The sequence below is a fragment of the Lolium perenne genome, chromosome 4 (genome assembly GCF_019359855.2).
Source record: "Lolium perenne isolate Kyuss_39 chromosome 4, Kyuss_2.0, whole genome shotgun sequence".
Lineage (NCBI taxonomy): Eukaryota > Viridiplantae > Streptophyta > Magnoliopsida > Poales > Poaceae > Lolium > Lolium perenne.
In genome coordinates, this window is record NC_067247.2 from 46,776,704 (window position 1) to 46,790,817 (window position 14,114).

At 45.3% G+C, this 14,114-nt stretch overlaps 2 protein-coding genes across 2 annotated transcripts; one reads left to right on the plus strand and one right to left on the minus strand.

Moving 5' to 3' along the window:
- The first annotated feature begins 1,952 nt into the window (after nt 1-1,952).
- Nucleotides 1,953-3,285, plus strand: LOC127292377 (PRA1 family protein E-like). The gene has a single exon (XM_051321757.2). It carries the CDS (start codon nt 2,215-2,217, stop codon nt 2,917-2,919), a length of 705 nt encoding a protein of 234 aa, XP_051177717.1. The 5' UTR covers nt 1,953-2,214; the 3' UTR covers nt 2,920-3,285.
- Nucleotides 3,286-3,439: 154 nt separating this feature from the next.
- LOC127292378 (DNA (cytosine-5)-methyltransferase 1A-like) lies at nt 3,440-8,980 on the minus strand. The gene is made up of 11 exons (XM_051321758.2): nt 8,102-8,980; nt 6,496-7,957; nt 6,208-6,372; nt 5,925-6,102; nt 5,710-5,821; nt 5,481-5,628; nt 5,200-5,397; nt 4,833-5,111; nt 4,577-4,738; nt 4,277-4,495; nt 3,440-3,922 (listed from the first exon to the last, which is right to left on the minus strand). The coding sequence occupies exons 1-11, from the start codon at nt 8,890-8,892 to the stop codon at nt 3,782-3,784; spliced, it is 3,855 nt and encodes a 1,284-aa protein (XP_051177718.1). The 5' UTR covers nt 8,893-8,980; the 3' UTR covers nt 3,440-3,781.
- Between the last annotated feature and the right edge of the window lie 5,134 nt (nt 8,981-14,114).

Here is a 14,114-nt window from a genome sequence, read left to right on the forward strand (position 1 = left end):
AACCCGACCGCCCGAACCTAGCGCCGGTCGCCCTTCCGGATCGAGCGGCACCAGCCATTATATCTCGTCGCCCGCCCTTCCATCATCGTCCCCTAGCGACCACCCGCGTTCCCCGCCCTTCCCTCGACCACGCGCTCTGGTTCCCCTGCCGAATCGACCCGCCCTCACAGCTTCTCTCTGCAGGTCGCGTGCACCACCAAGCAGGACGGGGCAAGCTCGATCCCAACCATCCGGCATCGCGCGCAGGTAAAGCTGGTCCGCTTCCCGCCCATCCGGCCGCCACGGCCGGCCTATGTGAAGTTACCAAATATCACTTTGACCATCCAAACAAGTTTTGGCATTCAACTAGGGTATCAATTTTAGGTACCAAATATCTAGACATCCAAAGAAAAATATTGGTATTGATCTCAATGTCAATATCCCATGATGTTGCTGCCAATACAAACACCCAAACAGGGGGGGGCAGTGATCCCCCCAACATACATATAGCTCCACCATTGTAAAGGAAACACTGGACGTGCGTCCATGGTGACGAGTCCAACGATAGAGCGGTCTCGATATTTTCATCCCCAAAGCCAATCTTTGATCCACCACATTCGACGAACACAAGACACATGTTGCATTCGACACGGTTTGATAAAAAATCTTGTTTTCCACGGAGTCAATCTTTTAAATGGATACATCTTTAATACGTATCAATGGAGTTTCTAAGAGTTTACATATGATTTTCTCCTCACTTCATGTAGATCAACTGGGCAAATCTTCTCAATTGCTCGAACAAAATAAAAGCTCTAGCCTAATGTAAGAAAAAAAAGCAAATCTTCGTCTTATTTTCATCATTGCATTCGGGTCTTCTCGAATTGAAAGATGGCCGCGCTTAGCGCTGTCCCACTCTTTGTTGGTATTGTTTTGGAGCTCCAGACGATTGGTACTGGGGAGGAGGTTGCCCTAGTTGCATGATTTTTTTTGGTTGACAATGATGATGGTGTCGAGCGGATTGGGTCGCAATATGGGTTTCGATAGTTGTATTTGCCGACATGTTTGGTGGGGCCTCTCAAGTTTTGTCGCTGGTTGTGGAGTTGTAGCTGCTTTAGAGGAGTCTTCATGGTGGCACTAACACAAGAAGGGTGTTCTTTTGCGGCAGCCTCGGTCGGCGCAAGCGCCTTTATATTTCTCCTACCATACTCGTCATCGAAGTTGGACGTGTCTACGTTTATGTGCATGGTTGGTTGGTAGGCATATGCAGCAACGTCGGATGCATGCAACAGTTTGTGGTGATAACCACTATACCGTGAAGTCGAAGTTGGTGGATCGTGTACAACGTGTGACGATGATGACACTTGTTAGTGATATTTGACATATGTTCTCTACCTAGCTTTTGTCCGTGTATACGCACGTGAGTTAGTACCCATGTCAGTTGGTGTCCTTTGTGTTGTCGTGTTCCATAGCCACAGTTTACATATATTTTGTGCCTGTTCTCCAGAAACTAAACATGACGATTCTCTTCTTGGTAATAAAATTGAAGTCTTTTGACTTGTAGAAAATCTATTGTATCATGTAAAAAAATATTGTCGTGCGTTTTTGCGTTTTCGATGTTTTCATGTAGTTATGTGGATCAAATAAAACATGTGGTTGATGCTTGGATCTACTGTGCGTTGCTGCTGCTTGCTTGCAGTGCATAGGATGCGATGTAATGACTCTGAAAAAAAAAACTGTTAAGTTTCGTTACTGAAACTGGGGGAGACCCCTTTCTTTCTAAGAAAAAATACTCATGAATCAAAAAAATGAATTAACGAACTGAACCTACGAGCTTTTTTGGAAAAAGTTCATGAAATTGATTCTAAAAATGAATAGTCAGCCAAAACATTGTGGGTACACTTTGCAGGTTCTGGTTGTTGATAATTTGATATCGACGTAGTTTGTGTGGGGAAGCCATTTGAAGCCGCTCGATTCGATCTGCCGACGTCGGAGTAAGCACGTCGCTATACGTGGAAGCCGAGGTATTAAATTAGCCCGCCAATTGCCAAACAAGCTCTGAGGATCATAAAAATCCCCAATTTCTCTCTCTCCTCCAGCCAGATCCACTCCACAAAACACCATCCATCGAATCATCCAACCCAGCCCAGCAACACCAAATCAATCAATCAATCAATCGAGCTCGCCACGATCCCCCGACCCCGATCCACCTCCACTCCTCCCTAGGGTTCGCCGGCCATGTCCTCCTCCACCGCCTCCTGGTCGCGCCACGGCGCCGTCCCGCCCTACTCCCCGCCGCCACCGCCACCGGCACCGATACTCGAGCCCAACGGCGACGCCGCCGACCCAGCGCTGCCCTCCTCGTCCTCCCCACCACCCCCAACCGCCACCGCAGCCGAAGCCGGCGTGGCCTTCTTCTCCCGCGCGGGTGTCAGCGCGTCCGCCGCCGCCGCCGTCGGCCGGCCGCGCGCGTGGCGGGAGGCGCTGGACGCGACGGCGTTCGCGCGCCCGGAGAGCTGCGGGGAGGCGCGGGCCCGCGCGCGCCGCAACCTCGCCTACTTCCGCGCCAACTACGCGCTGGCGGCGCTGCTGCTCGTCTTCCTCGGCCTCGTCTACCGCCCGGCCTCCATGCTCGCCTTCCTCGCGCTCTTCGTCGCCTGGCTCGCGCTCTACTTCGGCCGCGCCCAAGACCGCCTCGCCTGCCTCGGCCGCGAGGTCGACGACCGCCTCGTGCTCGCCGCCCTCGCCGCCGCCACCGTGCTCGCCGTTGCGCTCACACGCGCGGGCCTCAACCTCCTCGTCTCCCTCCTCATCTCATCTGCCCTCATCGGCGTGCACGCCGCGTTCCGTATGAACGTGTACCTTGACGAGAGCGACGCCTTCGACGCCGCCGTCTCGTCATTCACCGGGAGCCCCTACGGCTACAGCGCGCTCCCCAGATGAGCCCTTGAAAAACTTTCCTTCTGAAGAATGCAAATTATTAGAGGGACTTGAAGGATGCAAACTAGAGGATTTTTCGTCTCGCTCTTCTCATCTCTTCTTCGATAATAGAAGATGTAATGCTCTCGGATTTCAACACTTGTAGTCTAAATCATCTTGTGTATAGGATTTGTTTTTTTCCCCTTTTGTGGGGACTTTCGATTTGTTCTAGTACGTACCACTTGTTGTTTATGGAAAATTTCAAGCCGGTTGTGTTGAGCTAAAGGGAAATTTTGTAAGTTGTTGCTCCAAGGTGCAGGCAAGTGTAAATCATCCATCCATCCATCCCACTGACTAATTCTGGAAATAAAGCTTCTCAAGTTCAGTGTATCTTCTACTCTACGCACGAATAGACTAACATTGCAGCAGGTCAACAAAGCAGATTCTTAGGGGAAGAGTTGATACCTCAAAGAGATGAAGTTGACAGGTGAGCTCAAGAGCTGGGTTCATCTGACGAGTAAAAAAGGTAGGTTGCCGCTGTATTTTCTTACTACAACTTTGGAAAAGAACAATTGATTCTCATGATCTAATTCTCACTTGCAAAAGTTGTAACAACAGAAAACTGCATTCAATCATGTAGCCCTCTTGCTATTGCAATACAGTTGCTGTTTTCAAAGAAATTATTATACCCCCAAATGCTAAGAGTATGTTCTAAAGTTGTACCCATGAACCAACATCCTGATGGTGTTAACCATCCTTCACTTCATATAAGAGTACACAGAAACTAGTTCATATAGCCAGCCTGCCTGTAACAGCTTCACAGTCAATTGCTCTCAAATTACATAATGCCCACTGATAAGTTAAGTGCCACTAGAATGCAGTTAACTTAAGCCGCTGAAAGTTTGCTGTCGATGGCTTCCTTGAGCTTCCTCCCTAGAGCGTAGGCAAGGGGAGGTGGTACAGCATTCCCGATCTGCCTGTGCTTGTTCTGGATGTTGCCGGCGAAACGGTAGCCATCAGGGAAGCCCTGCAACCACGCATTCATGTCATGTCATGGGACTGGATCAGAGATCTTCACAAAGATGATAACAGATTTGATTCATGGCATCATGCATTAGATTCTGATCTGACTCTGCTTGCCCTGGAGGTTCAGCCGAACGATGGACCAGGCAACTTGTGCGTACACTTGCAGATAATAACTATTAATATGATTATCTGATTCTGATTAACTAGCCTATGGATTACTTCATTTTGGTCAAGTGTTTTTGTCAAGGCAACAGGGGATGTTTATAGTGTAGTCTATGCAGCTGCTTTTTTTGCTTGGGAAATAAAAATATCACTTTGTTTAGGTTGACAGGGATATGTGCAAAGGGTGCTTTACCTGAGATCGGGCACATTCACGAACAGTGATGATCCTGTCCTGATCAGGGTGGAAGCACATGCCGACCTTGCCCATTGGCTGGGGATCTGTCACAGATGTGGGGAAGTTGCCCTCCCAGTCCAGCCTCCCATATAGGCCTTTCCACTGATTGTTCCTCTTGGCTGTGTTGGGCAAGCACCAAGGGATCAAGTCCACCAGCTGCCCTTTGGATAGCTTCACCTGCATCCACATCATGAAAATTATCACATCACATGGTTACCAAGACAGCAGAAAAGAATGAATAAAATGGCAGAATGCTACCTTCTCATCTGGGAGATCATGCCAGTCACACCCTGGGCGCTTTGGGATGCGCTTGCACCTGATGAGATTCAGTTCGTTCATCTCTTTGGCTATGTGGTCACTCAGCGAAGGCGTATCACCTCGAATCTTCTTCTGGAACCAGGAGATGGGTTTGCTTCCATACTGGAGCACAGAATAAAGTACATTCAGCTGATAGCCTGATACAAATCAAGGACATCGACAGAAGCAAGTAGAGGAGGGATGATGCGATATATACCTGGATTGCTAGTTTGCTGGCACCATTCCGCACCGGTGGCAGGTCTCCAATTGTATCTCTTACTGTTATTGAGCGGAAAGGAGCTCCTCTAGCTGTGCTCTTGGCAGCTGCATAGTACTTTCCGTCTGGTAGATTGATTTTCAGCTCAGGGCTAGCGAAGACGTGCATTGGCTCTGGCCAGTCAGGAAGAGTCTCCCCAGGTGCAGCAGCCCAGATGAATGCCCTTTTTCTAGACTGCGCGACACCAAAAGCACCAGCCTCCAAAATTCCGAATCGAACCTACGAACATGCGGACAAGGTTAGAACATTCGGAAGTGAAAGAATGCCATAGCACAAGGACAAACAGAGAAGAGGAAGTGTGAAGCACCTGGTATCCCATCCCCAGGAGTGATGCTATTGCCAGTCTGAAGGTCTGGCCTTTGTTGAATGAAACAAAGTTCCTAACATTCTCCAGCAGGAAAAATCTTGGGCGGAAATAGTCCGCAAAGGACAGGAATGCTAAAATCATCTCACACTGGACTTTGCTCCATGTACTTTGATTGAATCTGTTCATCCCAGAAAACCCCTAAGAAAAGATGCACAACATGTCAAGCAGCAGCGCGGAAGATTGACAAAACATCAAGCATTCCTCTGGGTGAAACAACTGACCTGGCATGGAGGGCCACCATTGATAAATTCTACTTCACCTGGCACGGGGAGATTCTTAATCTCCTCCGCTGAAAGGTTATCTGCTTGCGCAGAGGCCTCAGCAGTCGAAATGCAATCATTACCATCACCGCATTTATCCATTATTGCTCTGCAAGGGAAATAGTTAGAAAATGAGTTAAAAGATGTAGGAATAACCGTTTAAGCCTAGAGAGGAAATGGGATTGCATACTTCAGAATGACATTGCAGTTCTCGACGAATACTGCAGCTTCTGGGTGATTTTCCTTAAATGCTTGCCCAGCAGGTTCTTCATATTCAATTGCCCATTTTGTATGTGATGCACCTGTATTGTTGGATGATCAGAAAGTATGTGGAGAGGCCGAAGTGTTGTACCTGACGACATGCACATGCATCTTAGAAAAAATATGCAGATAGAAATATAGTACCAGCTCGCCTCATCCCTTCAGATAATCCTCCACAGCCAGCAAAAATATCAAGAGTTGCTAGAGAGTTATCTGATATTACTGTATCCTTCTTGTCTGCTAGAGAGTCATCATCACAAATATGCTTTCCTTTATCCTTTTTTGAAGTAGACGCCTTCCTTGTTAGAGTCATGGTTGGTAGCTATTCGTAGACAAGACAAGCTCGTCAACTATCTGAAGAGATTTCTCAACAAAGTAAAAGCAGAAATAGCTGGGGCAGATCAAAAGCTGAATTTAGCTATCTGACCTGTTTGAGAGCTCCAGAATCAGGATCATATAGACGTTCGCAGTAGAACACGTGATCAACCGCTGCTGGAAAATTCGAATTTGGAAGGTCGTCCTTAGTGGTGACTTCACATTTTCCTTCGATTATGACTACAGGCACGCTCATTTTATATTCACTGTAGTATACCTAGATCAAACAAAAAAAAGCATTAAAGACCAAAGGTACAAAAAAGATTAGGTGGAATGACAGTATTTGTATGGAAATGAGGCAGTGAATATTAGACAGTGAACAACAGGACAAAGTGCAAACCTCTCTGATATCTGAACAGTAAGCTTTATCTGAAGAAATGTCTTCAGGCCTGTATAGCCTTCTTACACTGATGCGCGTAGATTCTGGATCAGCTTTCTTAGCAGCAGGAGCATTGATACTCAGCAGTTGGCATACCACGTAAGGCTTGAGCCCCACATTTCTTCCAGCCTTGTTGGCGCCTTGACCTTCCACCGGGGAGAAGAACTCAGGTCTGATATAAATAAAGTCTTGAATAGTGTATGTCACGTTCCTGAGGACAAAGGTAGTGTCTGATAGTATTTTGAATTCCTCACGGACTGCTTCTCGCTCTTCACAAGAACTGCAAGTGCCAGTTCCAGTGCCCAGTTTATTATGATGGAGGGAGAAAAATGCGCCTTTCTCAGGGCAATATAAACTCTTGCAAAAATACTCCGTTGGCAAGCCTTTCCTTTTCCTCTCCTCTGCATTGTCCCTCTCTTGCTGTTCTCTGTACTCGTGGCCCCAAGGGATGTTCTGGAGATTGACAGTCACCGACTCTTTGATGTCACCTACTTCGAATTCAAAACAGTCATTAGTAAGGAATACCTCCATTTCGTTTGCAGCATCGCCAAGCACTGTCTGTGAACCCTTCTGCAGAATTCTTCCATGAATCCTCTGCGTGCCATCAAGTTTCTGGTAGATATATTCGACAAAACACATGATGGCTTCGCCTGAGTCGTCTTCTACAGTGACTGCTCCACCAACACCAATCTCTAGATCTCGGACTCTAACAAATTTATATAAAGCTTCTCCAGACTCTGTTTTTCCGGCTGTTTGACCTTCACATTCAATTTCTCTACGAGTACTTGATGAGGGCTTTTTAGAACATTCTGATGGCGAGGTCCTCGAGATACGTTTCTCTTCAACTTCATCCTCCCCTTCAGCTTCATCATCTTCGGTTTCTTCTTGTTCCTCAGTTTCGTTTGGCTCACCATTCACATCTCCCTCCTTTGCGTCCTCTGGGAAATGGGTGGCATAGTAACCACCCCATATCTTGCTGATTAGCCTTGTAGTTGTCGCGCGCATCAGTTTCCTTTTCTCTACAGGGCCCATTTTTGCGCTTGGGTTCAGATTATCTCCTCTCACTGCTTTAGGTTTTTCCTTCACTGATAGCTTTGTGTGTCTTTTTTCTTTCATCATTGTGGCAAGGCCTTTGATAAAGGCACACCCTTGGATAAACTTACCTGGATAAGTTGCAAACTGCTGCATAATTATCTGTCCATGCACCACAACATATCTTTCGACAAGTGTTGCATCTGCTGAAATATATGCAGGGTCCCCACGATCAAATTCTGCTACTTTCTTGATAACAGCATTAAAAGAAAGTTTTGAAGCACGAGTTTGGTCTTCTAAAAGTTTCATGATGCTGAGAGCCAGTCTTGCTGTTTTAAGGACAGTGTCACACCATGGTGCGTACTGCTCTGTTGGCTGGTGTAGTTTGTACCTGAAATATTTGAAACGTTATAACACATTCATATGTTACGTAGGAGGTTAAATAGGAAGGATTCGCAAGATCCTAGATGCATGGCAAGCAATTGAACATGTGTGCTTACAGTACAAAATGAAATAGAGCTGCTGGAGTGCTTACCAAGCTACGCTAGTTCGGATAGTTATGCAGATCACTGAACTGCCAAACTCTACAAGCCATTCCTTGATTGGACTCAGATAAATTGGAATTCCGTCATCTTTCTGGTCAGATTTACTTGAGGACGAAGAAGATAACTGTTCTGCCTCAGCTGTTGAACGGAAACTATCATCGTCCTCTCTGACGGAACCAGATCCAAAGATCACTATATCGTCTTCTGCACTTGGTTTCATGGGGACGAGCTCCAACGAAACGAGCCTAGAATCTGAATTATACAGAGCCCAGTTGTTGAGTATTTTTACTGGCAGATCATTCACAGACATACCAACTTCATTGTCAAATATTACGTGCTCGTCCGTTTCTGTAGTATATGGTTTATAGTATGCTGGCAGTGGGTAGTCATTAGCAATCTCAGCTTCACTTATCTTGATGTAGACATTCTTCTGTGAAGTTCCAGACTTGCTTCTCTGCTTTTTTGCCATCTTCCACTCTTCCGCTTCCTGCACCAGTCTTGCCAGTTTCGCATCTTCATCCTCACTCGCAGTCACCTCTTTACACTGCTCATCCCTGATCGTCAGAGATCCTGTTTGTGTCAACCTAACAGCCTCTGTTTCCTCTTCAGTCCGGGTTTCCTTGACTTTGACAGGCGAATCTTCTTCAGATAAGTCGAATTCCTTCTCTCTGAAATTAGAGCAGGCAGCTGCTCTCTTTGGTCTCTTCCGGACAATGGCCTGACCATTTTCACCGGTACTGTGGCGCTCTTCAGTTAAACTGTCAAGTTCAGTCTCCGACATGTCATCCACTTCTCTCTTACGAGGCTTTGCTCTGCGCCTCTTTGTTCCTGAGAGCCACAAAAATGCTGGTCACGTTGGAAGAACCGAACACAATGCAAGCATGTAAAGATGAAGCACATAGTTGAGAGTATTAAACAAAGTACAGAAAAAGGGCAAATAACACAGTTTCCCAACTGGACCAAGGCAATACCAAGTTTTGATACTTTTAATTATCAATATGGCCATGAATTCTGCACTGAGCCCAAGACGCGAGCATGCCGCGTAAGTGCTATGTCTAATTAAATCAAGATGTGGGTTATGTAGGGATCTTAGTAGACATATATATGGTTACTCCTAATAGCTTAAGCTTTTTTAAAAAACACACACCAAAATGAGTGTAATTTTATGTTAGAAAAACTTTAAGATGATGCAGAACTTATAACAGAAAAAAGAAAATAAAGAAATGAAAACCGGAAAACACCATTAGGCTAGCCAAAGCACCTAAGTAAACTGGAAAACCAAAAGAAAAAAATACAAGCAAACCAAACATTGCTATCTTTGTGGAAAATGATAAATGACTGATGGTTGCAAATGCGCGGGAAAAATTGTCTTGCATAAAGAAAAACCGAGACATGCAGGGCATGATCGAATCTTGCCTTTTTTTAGTAAGAAACATAATATGATGCGCCACATGGAGGCCATGCCTCAAACCGCGGGTGGACTGAACATGCACTCATGCAACTATTCTACGGAACGGCACTCGGTTCTCAAGTTATCTCACACATCCTATACAACTTTGGTTACTAATTATTGAACTACTTGATGATGTGATTTAACGGTTACAATTATTTAGATATCATCTATACTTTCCTCCAGCTGAAAATTGATGTTTAGATACTCATTCTTTTATATTCTATATGTAACTAAGTTTTAGCCAAGCTTCACCAATTCATGATAGCAAAAGTAGTTCTAGTTTATACTCCCTGCACAAAATGGCCTTGAAAATATATTGCTGAATGCTCATCTAAATGACCAAGATGACAAATGTATCAGTAAATAACAATGTTGTCCAAATTCATAGCCTCATATATACTACACTACATATCAAACTTACAAAAAAAAAGAATACCATCTGACCATGTGGTTTGACAATATGGAGAAGTGTAATATTGCAAAAACCAAAGCATTTTCATTAATAAGTTGATTTCTTAAACAAAAATTGCAAGGGGAATATATACCTGCAGAAGTATCAGCAGAACGTGGAAGTTTCGTCATTACTCCCCTGTAAAGTTCAGAATCGAGTAGATATGTCAAGTAGAAGTTCAGGTCTATGTAGAAATCAAACTGCAATAACTGTAGTTGAAATATTACATCAAAACATACAAGTCAGTACTAACACATTGCCTAACAAGGACCTACACCATGGATGGACATAGAACGGTGAACTTGGACAAAACTAGTTCAATTCAGTTGATAGCAACCATTGAAGATCCACATGATGCACAACAACGCCCCAGATGACATAACAATGAGTGCGATTGAGATGAAAAAAAATGTGGCAGATGAAAAATATCTATCACATGCAACTATGCGAGAAGGCATTCTGCGCAACTAGCCAAGCAGAGCAAATTCGTTCATGATCTCTACTTTGTGACGACGACAACTAAGTCGCCGACTTGCCAACACGTGCCTACGCTAGAGCATACAAAGCCAGTAAGCAGCAGTGCTACGGTGCAACTACCATCATCAACAAGGAGACCGTCACAAAATTCAGAAGTTCATCAACACAACGCCAAACAAGAACCTCAGCTCATGGAAACATGGAAGAATGAACTTGGACAAAACTAATGCACTCTGGCCGATTTAGATCAACCATTGAAGAGACACATGATGTACACGCATACGGCGTAATAAAATATCCGGATGACAGCAACGACCAGTATGGTAAAGATCAAAATGGTAGCAATTTAAGATCAGTTTATCCTACTAAAAACTAAGAAAACATTTTTGCATGATTCAAATGATGAAATGAAAAAATATTTATTAACTATTCCTCTTCTATTAACAAGAGTAGACATGCAAAATTTATGTTTTCTTGCTGAAGGAAAAAACCGTTCTAGTTGTTCCTGAATAGCTTCCTTCAAAAGGATTTCCCCTTGCTCGGTGAATGTCTTGCTACAAAATAGAATTTCTTGGAATTAAGGTTTAGTATCTTTTATGTGTGAGCTCATGATGTAATAAAAAAATGTTAAGCCAAAAAGATTCATCAGATCTACTCTGCGAAGACAACAACGGCGCCACTGACTTGCCAACAGGCACCTAGATCTCACCACTGGAGAAAACAAAGCGACTTAATAACAGTGCTACCCTGCAACAACCATGACACCAGCGCCTAAGTAGCAAAGGCAGAAACAATCCAGTTACTATAGTTTGTCAGCGTCAGATGAAGGACACCATTACCTTGCCGGCGCAATCCACGGACTACACCGTAAGCAGGTGGCAGATCCACCGCCGAAATCGAGCCTCCTGCACAACAAAACCATGGAATAGGTGATCAGAGATGCATCTTATCAAATGATCCGGACGACAGTGGTTCTATGTTACTTAGATTTGATGACACCATCTTGACTCCGAAGTTAGTTCTCAGTGAGAAATAGCCACATCCTTATTTTTCAATTTAAAGTGGATGAAATTAGGTGATGTATTTTATATACTAATTAAATATAAGATAAAGTACTAAATATACTTAAAACAATGTATTACTTCGCAGGATCGATAACATAATATTTTTTACTGGGTATTTTAATTTAAAGTGGATCAAATTAGATAATATATTTTATATACTAATTAAATATAAGATAAAGTACCAAACAATGTATTACTTCGCAGGATCGATAACATAATATATTTTTTTACTGGGAATCAAAATCTTAGATGAATCTAATTAAAGGTTATTTGGTTTTCTTTATTTCTTTATTATATTCAGTATAATTGGTATACTTATGACATGTTTTTTTTTATGGGAAACTATGTCCTCGATATAGATAGATGATATACTAGTCAACAACAATCCAATCACTAGTTCGTCAGCGTCCGATGAAGGACACCATTACCTTGCCGGCCGGGGTGCAATCCACAGACTACACTGAAAGCAGGTGGCAGATCCAGCACCGGAATCGAGCCTCCTGCACAGCAAAACCATGGAATAGATTATGGAAATGAAAACCAAATCAGCAGAAATGGAGAAACAACGCGAATCTAACTACGAACTAGCGAAGCGACCAGAAATCGAGCATAGAATCACTGTCGCTCTGATCCTCGGCAAACTACTACCGTGCAACCCGCACGCGGGCAGCCAACGGCGATCATCCATGATCTGTTCATACAAGCCGATGGCCCCAACGAAGATCTCGTGAAGCCGTACACATAGAGAGCACGCAAACAAGCTAGAAACTAGATGGACATGGGGAACCCGGCGCGAGGCGAGCCGCCGCAGAACGCGACGGCGCCCCTTGCCTGGCCGGAACGCGCGCTCTCCCAAAAAAAAGCATGACCAAGTGACCAACCCCGGCCCGGCTAAACTCCTATACCCACCATGGCTGCCAAATCCTCGGGAAAAAATTGGGGCGAGATCGCGTGGCGTAGGACGAGAGTCCAGTCCAGATCCTCGCTGCTCCCCGACCGGATCATCGGAGCAACCAAGCCAGGGACACCACGGAAGCGCGCGCAAAGATCTTGCACCGCATGAGCGCAGAGCAAACGAAATGAGAAGGCGCCGGTGCAACCCGCGGGCACGGCCCCTCAAAATTAACATCTAGCAAAACCACGTAGTGCCTGCCCGGCCGCCGTTCATCCATGATCCGTCCATACAGGGCAAAGATCTCCGAAGCTAGCCGCACACACGCACGCAAACAAGGTGGAAAAACCCATGGGGGAACCCGGCGCGAGGAGAGGCGAGCCGCCGCAGAACGCGACGACGCCCCTGGTCGCGGTGAGCTCCCGGAAAAACACTGTCGTCGGTGAGGCGACCAACGCAACCTAGCTACTACGACACCCACCATGGCAGCGAGATCCACGTACGTAACCAAAAAGGCAACAAAAACTCTCGGAAAAAATTGGGAGAAATCTGATGGCGTCGAGGGAGCTCAGATCCTCGCTCCCCGCCACCGATCCGATAGACCATCCAAGAAACCTAAAAAAGCTACTCCCGGAGCCCAAAAATCAGCGCAAAAATCCAAATCTACCAAGAAACCACAGGAAGCAAGCAAGTGACCCGAGCAGGCCAAGAAAGGACAAGATCCCGACGTGATTACCGAGGCTGGCCGGCGAGATGTGCTCTCTCAGGCGAGCGACGAGATGAGGAGGCGTGCGGGGAGGAGGGAGGCGGCGCGGCTCGTAGGCTCGCAGGTATGAGAGAGCGGAGAGGAGTGAGGGGAGAGAGGAGACGGGGTGGGGGTATAAATGGGGCGGCTGTGGTCGGGAGGGGGTCGAGACAAGGAAAGAGAGCGTGTGGCCAGCGCGCGGGGTTTGTCTTTTTGCGACCGGTTCCTTGGGCGGGAGGCGAATTCCTAGGTGGGCCGGGCCGGGCCGGGCCGGGGTTGGTGCCGATAAAATGTGGTAAACAAAGACTTATTAGGGTTTGTAATTTTGAACGGTAACGATAACGTCTGGGAGAAAATGGACGGCGGAACGGAAGCGAATGAAAATATGAGACCGAAAACCTCTTTTTACGGTGAACGGTATCTACAGCAGTGACGTCATCCTTGATGTCACTCATGTGTTAACTTAGTCAACTCACAAAATTATGAAACCAAACTGAAACTTAACTGAAACACGATATTTTTGTGAAACATATCGAAATAACGTCAGCGGTGACATCAGCAGTTTCACTTTTTGTTAGAATATTTCACAATGTTTTTCATGCATCAATTTAGTTTCATAAAAATTTCACTTGCGTTTCAATTATTGGTTTTATATTAGATAAATGTCAGAAGCCTCACCAATCTCGAATGGTAGATATAGCTCATGTAGGTGAAGTTGGATTTGAAAAACGTTGGGTTCGCCTTTCTGGTTATGTTATCAGCTTCAGTTTCTCTGACCAATGAATTTAGCGGCACAAACATAAACACAGAAAAAAAGCATTTTTCCATGCGATGGTAAACCGATTCTGCCAAAAGCTAAAATGACAGATGTAAAACACGGGCTGCTTGTAATCAAGCATCACCTAACCCAAATGCTTCACC

What these genes read in the sequence shown, in the direction of transcription:
- LOC127292378 (XM_051321758.2), bottom strand. Translation starts at nt 8,892, where the DNA reads ATGTCGGAGACTGAACTTGACAGTTTAACTGAAGAGCGCCACAGTACC. An exon ending in ATCCGAACTAGCGTAGCTTG is followed by an intron (nt 7,958 to 8,101) that starts GTAAGCACTCCA and finishes CAAATATTTCAG; the next exon opens with GTACAAACTACACCAGCCAA. An exon ending in ATTCTGGAGCTCTCAAACAG is followed by an intron (nt 6,103 to 6,207) that starts GTCAGATAGCTA and finishes GTCTACGAATAG; the next exon opens with CTACCAACCATGACTCTAAC.
- LOC127292377 (XM_051321757.2), top strand. Translation starts at nt 2,215, where the DNA reads ATGTCCTCCTCCACCGCCTCCTGGTCGCGCCACGGCGCCGTCCCGCCC.